The 13546-nt window shown below is 41.6% G+C and overlaps 1 protein-coding gene across 1 annotated transcript in view; it reads left to right on the forward strand.

Moving 5' to 3' along the window:
- The window catches only part of LOC127643232 (NMDA receptor synaptonuclear signaling and neuronal migration factor-like), a 44775-nt gene extending 31523 nt beyond the window's left edge, over window positions 1-13252 (forward strand). The window contains exons 13-14 of the mRNA XM_052125877.1: window positions 9516-9591; window positions 11011-13252. Of these exons, the coding sequence (XP_051981837.1) occupies window positions 9516-9591; window positions 11011-11108 (174 nt within the window). The 3' untranslated portion in view covers window positions 11109-13252. The remainder of the gene's footprint in view (window positions 1-9515; window positions 9592-11010) is intronic.
- Window positions 13253-13546: the final 294 nt, after the last annotated feature.

Genomic DNA, 13546 nt, shown 5'->3' on the forward strand with positions numbered 1-13546 from the left:
TGTCGACTCAAGGGCATAAGAGCCCGGAGAACATCCAAACTATAAAAATCTAATGAATGTGTGCGGAGAGGACAACTGCCACATCACAAACTTGCTGCAGAGGGAGACCTCTATCCAAGGTTTTAGAGGAGGAGAGCCCTCTGGTAGAGTGCGCCCTGAAACCTACTGGCGAAGCTTGACCGCGCGCCTCGTAGGCCCGGGCAATAATGAGGATGCCTCTTTGAGGGCACCCCGCCCACCAAGCCATGGCAAACCGCAGTGGCCACACAGAACCTGGCAGTGGCGAGGCAAGTACCCGCTGACAGTTCTTTCTACAGAAAATCCAGAACTGAAACAAACTGTTAGTTAGCTGGTTCTGTAATAAGAACTTTAGTAGAAGGAAACGTATGCAGGCGCATTTGCGTTACTATGTTCAGCCCCTCCCAAGGGGGAGGGGGGGGGCTGGGCGACTCGGGGAGAAGTAGAGGAGACATTGCGCTATCAACAGAGGCGAAGAGGTCCTCTTCTGCCCTGTAAAATCTACCCAGATCAGTTCCAAGTGGAGGGAGCCCTAGCACTTGAAATGGTCTCGATAATCTCAAGAGAAAACCCTGTGAACCTCATTTGGTACCCTTAGGGGCCAGACATGAAAGGTTTCACAATTCGGGCCAAGGATGAGAAGGTCCTCCCTGTTCGGAATCGCCCAAGGCGAGCCGTCGAGGAGAGGAATTAGTTCCGAGAAACATATCCTGTTCGGCCAGCGCGGCGCCATTAATAGGGGGCAAGACCCTTGCTGGTGAACATTGCCAAGACTCCCGGGAGCAGATAAACCGGGGAAAGAAATAAATACAGACGCATTCTGGGTCATGTATGTGTCTTAACGTCCAGACCCAAGGGGGCTGGGTGATTTCAGGGAGAAGTAGAGGAGACATTGCGCTATCCATAGAGGCGAAGAGGTCCTCTTCTGCCCTAAGATCTCACCCAAACTTGTTCCAAGTGGAAAAAGCCTGGCATTTATAAAGGTCTCGATAACCTCAGGAGAAAGCCCTGTGTCCCTCAGTTGGTACCCTTAGGGGCCAAACATGAAAGATTCCACAATTCGGGGCAGGGATGAAATATTGCCCTCTGCCTGAGATAGAAGATCCTTCCTGTTCGGAATCGCCCAAGGCGAGTCGTCGAGTGAAGAGATTAGCTTCGAGAACCAAGCCCTGTTCAGCCAGCGCGGTGCTATCAGTAAGAGGCAAAAACCCTTGCTGGCGAACTCTGGGCAACTACTACCTTAGGGTGGAGTTCTTAACTCCCCCGTTGGTATTTCCTGTCTGGACCGTATATCTGCTCCCATATACGGGCATCCAGGGATATAACTGACCTGAGTGACAGGAGCTTACCCTGGGCCCTAAGGAGAATCCGACGTGTCAGAAATACAGCTGACAAGAACGTGGGTCTCCTTGAAGATTTATGTAAGAGGCTACCGCTGTATTGTCCACCCGCACCAAGACATGGCAGCCTCAGGAGGAGGTATTTCAGGCCCAGAAATACAGCCATCAACCCGAGACAGTGACTGTGACAACCGAGCTGACGACCCTCCTATCCCATTAAGCTGGACGACCACTTAAGGCCGCTACCCCGCCCGTCAGGAAGGCGTCTGTCGTTAGCAGTCTGCGACAACAAGACGCACCTAGAGTGGGACCCAAGGCAGAAAACCGGGGTCTGAACCACATAGAAAGGGAACGAAGCCTGAGGCGCGTAACCCTATTTAGCCCAGGGGTTTTCGCCCTTGGAAGAAATCCCCTGGCTTTTGGCCACAACAAAAACGGTCTCATGACCAGAAGGTCCAGAGGGATCACCGTGGACGCGTTCGCCCTGAGACCTGGAAATCATTGATACTGATAACAGTGCAAGCTTGACCTAGCCTGACTTTGCTCAGGGTGATCTGAATGGACTCAATCCTAGCGGGAGACAGTTGTGCCCGCATTGTGATTGAACTCCATACGATGCCCCGATAGACAGTGTTCTGAGTGGGAGAGAGGACGCTTTTCTTGGCGTTGAGCCTCAACCCCAGAGAAACAGATGAGCTAAGATGATGTCCCTGTGCTGAACTGCCAGTTCCTGGAACTGCGCTAGGATCAGCCAGTCGTCTACGTAATTCAGAATGCAGATGCCCCGGAGTCGCAAGGAGCCAGCGCTACATCATGCATTGTGAATGTGCGGGTAAAAAGGGCTAGGCTGAGTGAAAAAAACCTGACCCTGGATGACTTCGCCCCCGGAAGTGAACCTCAGGAACTTTCCATGTTGTGGCAGAACTTCTAAATGAAGTATAGAAGTGCGTCATAAGATCGATGGTGACCAGCCAAACGAGTTGTAGGGCTTGAGACACGACCGTCTTGACAGGCATCATCTTGGACTTGAACACCCACGGGTAGTTCAAGCTTTAAGATCTAAGACAGACGCCACCCCTCACCCTCCATGGGAAACGGGAAGTATTTAGTGTAATAACCTAACTCTCTCTCTGGAAGGGGAACACATACCATGGCCCCTTTAACCAGGAGATTGAGTTTTTTTTTTTTTTTTTTTACAAAAAAAATAAATCTGGTTTACGGTAGTGAGAACACGCCGTTGAAACACGGAAAAGCGGTGAGAGAATTAAATCCTGACGCCCTTATAAGACCCATAGAAAAGAATATATCCGGCAGAAGTTTCCACGCTGCCAGGATCTCTGAGATGGGTATTATATTTTAACACTTCCTGTTGAGGGGTTGTCGGGTGTTTCGCGTCCTGAATAAAATGCAGGAACAGCGAAAATACCCAATTTTGACGGAAGCCTCTGCAACCCGAAACACCAAGAGGTGGCGGGAATGGAGGGGCTTCGAGGGGGTACCGGGAGGGGTGAAGTGAAGCATGCGCCCCGTCCCGAGGGGAGCTACCCCCCAATCTAGGCGCAAGACCATCAGGGTTTTCTCTTACTAGAATTTATAGTCCTGAGGTCTTGCTTCGGGGGCTCGCGAGGGCGGCGAGACTGTCCCCAATCCCTGGGAGGAGGAGCACGACTCGCCACGCTTTGCTTTTGAGCCTCCCTTCAGTCAGGACCTAGGTGGGTCTGAGGCCTGCTCGTCAAGCGCAGAACCCACACTCAGGTCGTTCAGGAGGTCAGCCTGGTACGCCTGAAAAACAGCATAGTGTGCAGAGCAGCACCAGCCTGACCTGCTGCTTGATAAGCCCTTCCCACTAAAGTGGAGGTTGTCCTACAAGGCTTTGAGGGGAGAGAGGGCTTCTTAAGTGACGATGCCGAGCCCGGCGAGAGATAGCCCGCAAGCGTCTCTTCGACCGGTGGCATCACTGAATACCCCCGTGCCTCAGCACCCACGATAGTCGAATATAATGACGTCGAGGGTATGTGAACACGGGAAGAAAATATATATATATATATATATATATATATATTTTATATATTTTTTTTTTTTTTTAGGGGTTCTCCATGAGCGAAAAAGTTCTTCATGGAGGTTATCAAAGAAAGGGAAGGGACCCATGAGGCGTTCCCTTTCTTAGACTGGAAGATAAAATCTGTCCCCTAATTTGGAGCGTTTGGGGGTCTCTTTTTTGCGTGGCCAGTCCAATCTGGCAACCGCACGAGTAACAACATCGAGCAATTCCTCCGTAGATTTTTTATCGCGGACGGAAAGCTCGGAGGCGGGAAGAGAGTCGCGATCCACCTCATGATCCGAAGAAGCGTCGGAACGTGCTTTGAGATCATGTGAAGGACCAGCTGGGTTTGGGGAGAGAGTGAGAGAAAGGGGTCAACCCGTCTCTTGCTCCTCAGCCAAATCCATGCACGAGCCCCACGAACGATCTTTTCGTGAGTGCTGACTCCCAGAAGCAAGCGAGGCGAGCACGACGCACTCTGCCTGTTAAAGCAAATCGCAGTGCTCGCACCCGCCCTGCTGCAACGCGAGAGCAGCGTGCTCTTACCCCCAAACAAACAGCAAAAACTGATGTGTGCCGTCTTCAGCTATAGAGCGAGAAGAGGGGAACACGCACCGTTTGCGGCTTTCAGTCATTCTCTCTTTTTTTTTTTTTTTTTTTTTAGAAATATATATATATAATATTTTCTAAACAGAAGAGAAAAATAGAACAACGTTCACTGCACACTGCCTAACAGAATCTATCTCCTAACAGAGGAAAGAAAGTTTTGACAGGGTGTGTGAAACAAACAGAAACAGAATCGCTCTGAAAAAAGAGTTTCTGACGACACCTGGTGACGTATCCATTTATAGCCTGGCCTCAGGTGCATCTAATGATTACATCAGCCGAGGCTATAAATTCCGGTCAATGTTCATTGACGTGTTCCAAACATTATTCAGCTCGGCTCACAGCTAAAGCTGTTCCCCGTAGCGCTTAGCAGCGCAACATCGTAGTGAAGCTTTTTGTAAAGGGAACACCTCACTAACTGCCCCCTTAAACTTAATAGCTGGTTGTTCCTCCTTAAGCAGCAACAACAACTGCAACCAAACACTTACAATAACTGGAGATCAGTCTTTCACAATGCTGTGGTCGGATTTTGGCCCACTCTTCTTTGACGAACAGCTTGAGTTCAAACACATTTGAGGGTTTTCGAGCATGAACTGCCCGTTTAAGATCCTGCCACAGCATCTCAATCAGGTTCAAGTCAGGACTTTGTCTAGACCACTGCAAAACTTAAATTTAGCTTCTTTTGAGCCATTCAGAGGTGAACTTGCACCTATGCTTTGGATAATTGTCTTGCTGCATCATCCAGTTGTGATTGAGCGTCAACTCACGGATTGATGACTGGATATTCTTCTTTAGGATTTTCTGGTAGAGAGCATAATTCAAGTTTCCCTTAATTATTGCAAGTTACCCTGGCCCTGAAACAGCAAAGCATCCCCACATCATCACACTAACACTACCATGCTTGTCTGTAGGTATGATGTTCTTTTTGTGGAATTCTGTGTTTTTATTTATGCCAGGTGTAACCAGGGACCCCTGTCTTCCAAACAGTTCCACTTTTGACTCATCAGCCAACGGAATGTTCTCCCAAAAGGTTTGAGGATCATCAAGGTGTATTTTGGCAAAATTCAGACAAGCCTTAATTTTCTTATGGGTTAGCAGTGATTTTTGACTCACCACTCTTCCATGGATGGCATTTTTGGCCAGTGTCTTTCTGATAGTGGAGTCATGAACTGTGACCTTTATTGATGCAAGAGAGTCCTGCAGTTCCTTGGATGTTGTCCGTGGCTTTTTTGTAACTTCCTGGATGAGTCGTCGCTGTGCTCTTGGAGGAATTTTGGAAGGTTGGCCACTTCTGGGATGGTTCGCTACCATGCCAAGTTTTCTCCATTTGGAGATAATGGCTCTCACTGTAGTTCTTTGGAGTCCCAACTGGGCAGACCAGAGCCTTTTTAAATAGATTTGTAACACTTCCCAGACCGATGTATTTCAATCATCTTTTCCCTCATCATTTCTAGAATTTCTTTCGACCTTGGCATAGTGTGCTACTGGGTGAGACCTTTTAGCCAACTTCATGATTCTGAAAAATCTTCAAAAATTCCATCATATCTATTTAGGGATTGATTTAATTAAACAGGGCTGGCAGTAATCAGGCCTGGGTGTGTCTATTCCAGCTGAACCCTATTATGAATTCAGTTTCATAGATTTGAGGATTTAGTAACTAAGGGGGAAAATACTTTTTCACACAGGCCCAGTTGATATTGGATAATTTCTTTCTTCAATAAATAACATTATCATTTAAAATATACTTTGTGTTTACTCAGATTGTCTTTTGTTGAATGCTCCGGTTTCCCACACAGTCCAAAAGGACATGCAGGTTAAGTTAATTGGAGACCCTAGAATTGCCCGCAGGTGAGAGTGAGAGTGGGAATGGGAATGGGAATGTGGATGTGAATGTGGGGTTTAAGCTACTATCCCAAATGGGCCAGCTGAACTAAGCTATGTGAACTGTTAATATTCATAAGCCATTTAATATTGAGCAGATTTTTTTTGTTAGTGCAGATATGTTAGCAAAGTACTATTCCCACACAGATCATTTTCAAGCACTGTTTAAAAAATGTTCTGCAACACCATTATGCTGCAGGTTTACTGTGGTGTGCCTGTATGACAGATGCCGGGTAATCAAATCATGATGCATTTTGTTGACTGAAGTACACACAATCTCCTGTTTGAAGTGCACGTTTAAGCACGAAACTGTAGTGCTTACATGCAGTCTTTGCCTCACTAAATTTCTGCCACCTGAGCAGTTCATCTCACTGTTTTCTGCAGGCAGAAAAATTTATTTTTCTATAAATCAAGCGTGTAGGCATTTTCAGTGCATTAAGCGATTTTTCCCCATGGTCCTCTGAGCACTGCCCTGCTTTTTCAGAAGGGCAAAAAAAAGAGCTGGAGTATTCTTACTATTTATAGCATCTAACCAGGTGCAGCAAGCAACCAAACAGCTCTAGGCCAAGTTCTATTTGATTTAAAGCTCCTGCCTTTTTTCTTTTGCTGTAGTGTTGCCGTCAGATAACAGTAATACATTGTCTCTGTGATTTGTTTCTGTTTGCCATGCCAATGCAGCAGAAGGCGGCCATATGTCTTGTGTGTTCTATACTAGAAATCTAATAAGCCTTTAAAAATTGTCTGAGCTTCCATAACTTTCTACAGAATAAAAGGAAGGGGCTAATTGTCCTGCATCATCATAACTATCTTCTTAGGGAACTATCACTTGAGGAAAAGTCTTGAGACTTTTCCTCAAGTGCTGTTGTTAATTTAAGTAGCTAATGCTTTTTTGCTTTTAATGTTTTGCTTTTTTGTCTTGCATTATATTTGGCTCATACATATGAAAGATGATTATGAATGGAAGCACTTTGGTTTAGTAATGGCTTAGAAATGGACTGGCCAAAGGGCAGATATCCCTACCTTCACTACTATCGAAAGAGATTGATTAAGCTTCCCGTAGCTTTCATGATCGATTAGAGAGGTGGAGAGTAGTTCCTATGAATTGAAAAAAATTATTGTGCAAACACCCAGAAGAGAGATGATTCTGACAGTGACCAGAGAAACAGAAGTTGAGGGATGGAGACATGGAAAGCAGGAGGAAGTTAATGCATTCTGACAAGCTTTATCCTGATGAAGGATTCTCATTGACACTACCAGAACCCCTCCAGTGACCCGACCACTGTATTGTAGAATACAGTTTAATACTACTTAATTCGCTTCTTTTCAGCTTGCTCTGGATGCACATAATGTATACTTTTAAATTACTCCCATTAGCAACATATGCAATCACACCATCACCACAGTCAGCTGGACTGAAGTTTGAACAAAAAGATTTTGATTAGTATTTTGAAGTGATAGACAGATATATCAGTCAAGCTAATTAATTGGGCATTATTTTGCCATTTGGAGATCTGCCCATAACCGTGACAGCTTGTAGAGGATGTAAAGCAGAATGATGGCCTGATGTCAGATAATTTTCCAACTTCAGCATTTACAGTAAAACAGTAAGTAAATCATTCACTTGTTTCTGTGTATGTATCGAAGAGACTGTAAAAAAATCTGCTTCTTACTTCACCGAGAATGTGACGATGCAGTGTTCCTTGTCTCCATGTAAACCTCTATTTATATGTAACTGCATAACCTCCAATGACTTTATTTGTTTATTTCCAAAGGTTATGTTTCATAAGCCATGCTGAATGTGAAATCTGCGTGTCTGTTTACTATGCACTGCTAAGAAAGAGAGAATGCTCTCAGAAAAGAATGGAGAGTAAAATGTGTTTATTAATTTGCCAAGATGAAACAAGATGTAGTTTTGGAGCAAAGAAAGTTAAAGCAGCATTTGCCCAGTGGCTTTCTGCTCTCTGCTGGTTGTGTAAAGTTTGTGAAGGTGTGTCAGATGGCATTGAGGACTGTCCTGTCAGTGCCTGATCTCTCATTCTTTCTGCCTGTGCAACAGTGTGATAAAACAATGGCAAAATACGATATAGGGTAAAACTAAAGTATATGCGGTCAAAACCAACTTGAAAATTTGAATTTATGAAAATCATAATTAATGATAATAAAATGATGACTTAAAAGGCCAGCCTGTAATATAAACCAGCATAATCCAGTATTTTTGTATAGCTAAAATAGCTGGAAGTGGCTGATACCAGAAGTGGTACACATTCAAGGTTGATAGTGGCGGTGCCCTAGTTTTGCTGAAAAATAAGGTGGATAGTATCAGATCCAAAATCTGCCCACAATAGATCATATCTAGACAATGGATACTTACAATTTCTGTTTTCAAGTTTTTAATTTTGAGTAGGCTAAATATATAGGGCTCAAAAATAAGGATGGCCTGCTGGCCAGTGTCAGAGAGTTTCATGTTAGTTGATGAAACTGTCACTTTCGCAATTGGGCCAGTACTGCTTTGTCAATACATCTTACATTGTTGATCTTGTGCATATGTTTTTAAATATTGAAGACGTAATTATTTTTTTTTTTCTGTGATTTATTGAACATTGAGCATTGTTACAAATTCTGCTGATTTACATAATTATGAAGCATTATGACTTGTGATGCATAAGTAAGAATGGGTTAAAAATGACAAACCAATCAGTAATGTTTTGCATTAAATGCTATTGTTTTCCAGCAAAAGTGTGTATATGAAAGGACATGTCTTAGAGTTACACTACAGTTTAACAAGCTATTTAAATATTAAAAACCTAGTAATTTAATTGTAAATGTGTGGGGCCTGTGAGAATGTTGGCAGGGGAAATAAAAATCTGCTGGGCCAGCAGAAAACAAAATCCTTATTGTTGAGCCCAGATATATAATAAAACAAGTGATCCTTTTCAGCAATTTTGTATACATCTCATTTGCTTTCATTAAGTTATATTAAAGGAATACTTCACCTAAGAATGATAATCCTTTCATCATTTACTCCCCATTATGCCATCTTGAAATCATGTGACTTTTTTTCTGCAGAACACAAAACGAAGGTATTTTAATGGCGATATGAATTGAATATATCCATACAATGCAAATCAATTTACACATTTTTAAGCTCCAAAAAGGACATAAATGCAGCATAAAGGTAATCCATACAACTTAAGTGGTTTATCCCATTTGTTCTGAAGAAATTGACTTGCATTGTATGGATATATTCACATTATATCTCCTTCAGTATATCTTGTTTTTTTTGTTCTGCGGATGAAAGAAAGTCACATGAATATGAGACGGCAAATGGATGAGTAATGATGAGACAAATATAATTTGTGGATGAACTTTTCTTTTTTTATATATATATATATATGTATATCAGCGTTATTAAGGAAATTGCCTAACCTGCTCTCTAGATATCAATATTGCCATCGTTGATTGAAAAATCATCATTAGATTTTAGTTTTTTGGGGAAAAGTCATATTGAGTGTAATATTGAAGTTCTTTCGCCAATTTCAACTTTTTTCTGCTTTGTGTCACTGTGTTAGTTTTTAATAACTGTGAAAATTTACAAGTAGTGAAACGGCAAAACTTTCTCTCTTCCTCAGCTTTTTCAAAACCTCAAGCGACTGATGAAACCTCATGCCATTGCGTTTAAGTCTCCTCTGGAACTGTCAGCACAGGGTATGTGCACTGCACGCACGCACGCGCGCGCACACACACATACACACACACACACACACACACACACACTCACACATAGTTGACCACTTATATATGCTAAAACACATTAAAAACTACCAAGCACAGACACTGGCTTAGCAAAAGAGCATACAACTACACTGGCCCCAAAAAGTATTTGGACACTTAAGCTACTATGAAAAATGAATGAATGTCATGGTATTATATAACAAAAAGTTAGCTCACTTTTTTATGCAAAAACTTAAAATTTGTTAGATTTTAATTTGTTAGAACAATAAATACCATATATTGTTCAAAATTAAGACTACTAAAGTATTTACTCACCTTCTGGTTCGCAAGCTTAATGGAAGATGTCTATGTTTAATGTGATAAACTACACCCATTTAGTCACATATCTGAGGGATTTACAAGATTGTATATATAAGATTGTAGAGGGTTGTGGATAGAAAGAAAGAGCGATCTTGGGTTTTTAAGAATCGACATCGGGATCGTTCAAAAGAAGATCACACTTGAGCGGAATATCAATATTTTTTCCTGGCCCTCATGCCAAACGCATGAGAGAGGCCCAGCATGTCTGTGAGAGAAACTGGCTCAATTTCGGTCTCTCTTGCGCCTCATAGAAACGTCTCTGACTGCACTGAGGAACACAGCTTAGAGTTTGCACTTATTTAGACGACCTGCTTCTTTATTGAAATTCTGGACGTGATATGAATACACACATAGTTGCATATAAATATTGATACATGTGTCTAAACTATCGATACAATATCATCAGAAAAAGTATGGCTAAATATGGATATTTGATTGTATCGACACAGCAGTAATTCGTTTTACATTTTGAATTTAATGCAATTACATTTATACTTTTAAGTGTGGCTCAAATGTCTAGTAGTATCAGTACTAACTGTGTATACTAGGATACATCTGGACTGGTGCTAATTTATCAGGCTATGATAGATAAACAAACAAACAAACAAACACAAGGCATTTGTAAAGCAACCTGTCTGCCAGTGACCTCTGACCCAACAACATTTTCTCATCCATACCACAGCAACTGATTTTAAAGGTAATTATTCTCCAGTGAAGACCTCATGATATTTTCCCACAGTGTTTTTTTTCATCTCATTGAACCCAGGATGCCCATTCCCTCCCCTTTCCTTCCCTCCTTCCTCTTCCATCTTCCTGTGCCCCCTATGGACTCTATGCAGCTTGATTCACACTGTTGAGGATAATTACCACTGTTTTAAATAGAGAACTGTATTTAAAACACCCACAAAGGCCTATAAATGCTTCGTCATCTAGATATATTTCACACAGCAGATGGCGCAGTGATATACTGCCTGCAGTTGTATTGTCAGTTATATTTAGGAGAGCTAAAAATTTTCCACTCTCCATTCGCAGGTAAGGAGATGATCGAGATGTACTTTGACTTCCGTCTCTACCGCTTGTGGAAAAGCCGTCAGCACTCCAAACTCCTCGACTACGATGACCTTCTGTGACATTATATAGTTGGTTTAAGCAGCCCAAGAGGCAGGTAGCTTACTTTAGGGCCCACGTGGCAACGTTCCCTCCCAAGAAAGCCTAGGCAGAAATGTCCAAAGGTGGAGAAGGGAGACTAAGGAAGATGAGGTTGAGGATGAAGATGGTTAACATTGCAAAGATGCTTGAAACCTCTGCCCTCAGATGTACAGAGAGGCGAAGCAGCCACTACTGTTAGGTGCTGTGTGTTCACCCCCATCCATTTAGGCTTAAAGCCTCTCAGAGAAAGAGGAACATTTGATAGATTTCATGGTCTTTTAGCCTGTGTGAAGGTTTAGAATGTAATGTTCAATTTCTATGAGAGCTGAAAAAGCTGTAATAAGAAAATGGAAAAGTAGGGACAGATACTTTTTCTATATTTGAGTAGCCGTGTTTGTGGTAAACTAGCAGGGACAGTGATGCAAAGGCTATGTTTTAAACAGGTCTTGAGATTAATATTTAATTCACTAAGAGTACAGGAGAAACTGGAACTACTTGTTTGTTGTATTTACATATCCAATCTAACTCTATAGAATACCTACTGTCATTTATTTTTCACCTAATTATATTTTACAGTTTTCATTTTTAAACTATGGTGTTTTCTGTTTATAATTGTTTAGAGGGGGGAAAAAGAACTCAGGTTTCATTAATCTCACTGACCTCCCTCTGTAATGTACTTTCTGTAAGAAGAAAGAAGAAACAGTGGAAAAAGAAATATATATTTTTTTCAAAAATAATGATTGAGTTACCTAAAAGGGGTTAAAATAACATTCACAATATCTGTATCTGGGGATTTGTGTGTGTTTAGGTGTTTTAAGACTTCTTTAGGTTTATTTTATTTTACCAGTGTCAAAAATTATTTATGTGTATCATTAAGGCACGTGTAGACATAGCGTGCTATAGAGCGGCAGATTTTGTCTTGTGGTATCTTCCTACTTTTAGCTCCAGATAACACCTTTTCAAAATTTCTAGTATCTTAAGCACACATTAGATTCAGGAAACCACTTATTAAATATAGACAGAAGTACACAATGAATTTCTCTCAGATTGTATCATATTTGTTTTGTATTTCTCTGGCTGTGTTTTGTCATAAGCGTCTGTGTGCATTTAACGTGTTATGATGTTATGAGCTATACACAAGTTCTTTGTTCTTTGATATAGCAGGCAACATTATTATGTGCAGGATAACTCAACTGATAGGTTTTTTCATACATTTCATGAGTTAAAGTGCAATTGTATCTGCAATATTTTTCTTTGAATTGTAAGTAGTACTGAATGTTACAGTGATCATGTTTTAAATATAAAAATTAGATTTTCACACATACTTTCCACTTAAAAAAAACTATATAGGATTGTACACTTAGCCTTTAAAGCAATACTCTGGCAAGGAAAATGTTCTCAAAACTCTCTATTTGGTGTGTGGGTGCATTTTGGATGCTTCAAATAGATAAACAGATATATTGGAAGATAGTTGTACTTTAATGATCATGCCATTAGTAGTTGTCCAAGTGCAAAACAGTAGTGGCTTGTACATAAAGTTCAAGGCATTACATAGAATGCTGCCAGATACAAAATGTGCAATGTGGTTACTCCTTGCTGGGTTAGCAACTGTGGAATGAGAAGGTATTGTTATATATGGTGGCAGCCATCAGAAAATATACCCAATATCACTTTTTAGAACAAAATAAACTGGTGTCCGTAAGTGCCCTCAAGTTGTGGAGAGAGAATGTGCAGAATTAAACGTATATGTGTGTCTGAGTATGAGAGATGTGCAAAATGGCAATGAGATGTGAAGGATGGATCTGTGTTTGCCCCCATGTTGATCCATCACACTCTTTTCATCTATGGTCACTCATGCAGACATCCAGATAATCAAATAAAGCACAAGAGCATATTTATGTATCTAGGGCCATCAGGGGGAATGGAATGTGTTACAACAGCTCAATTTCTGAGGAAATCAGAGATTTGTTTCATTACTGTATATCAAATTCATTATATACCATAACAAAGTAGATTGTATATACACTATATATAGGTATAGATATAGAGTATAGATAGATAGATAGATAGATATTTACAGTATATATATATGAAAATGTATAGAGATGATATGAGGACATAGAACATAGCATGATATATAACGTCTAGGTTACGTATGTAACCTCCGTTCCCCGATGGAGGGAACGAGACGTTGTGTCAGAGAAGTGACACTAGGGGTCTCTCTTGAGCGCCGATATTCACCTCTGGACTATGAAAAAAGGCCAATGAGAGTTGGCAACCAGTATTTGCATGTCCCGCCCCCGGACATAAGGGGTATTTAAGCGGCGCAAATACGGGAGTTCATTCAGGATTTTTCTGAGGAGCCGGAAATGGTCCGGCCACAACAGTGGCTCGGCTCAGCGACGTGGCAGGGGAGACA

The sequence above is a fragment of the Xyrauchen texanus genome, chromosome 4, assembly GCF_025860055.1.
Source record: "Xyrauchen texanus isolate HMW12.3.18 chromosome 4, RBS_HiC_50CHRs, whole genome shotgun sequence".
Taxonomy (NCBI): Eukaryota; Metazoa; Chordata; class Actinopteri; order Cypriniformes; family Catostomidae; genus Xyrauchen; species Xyrauchen texanus.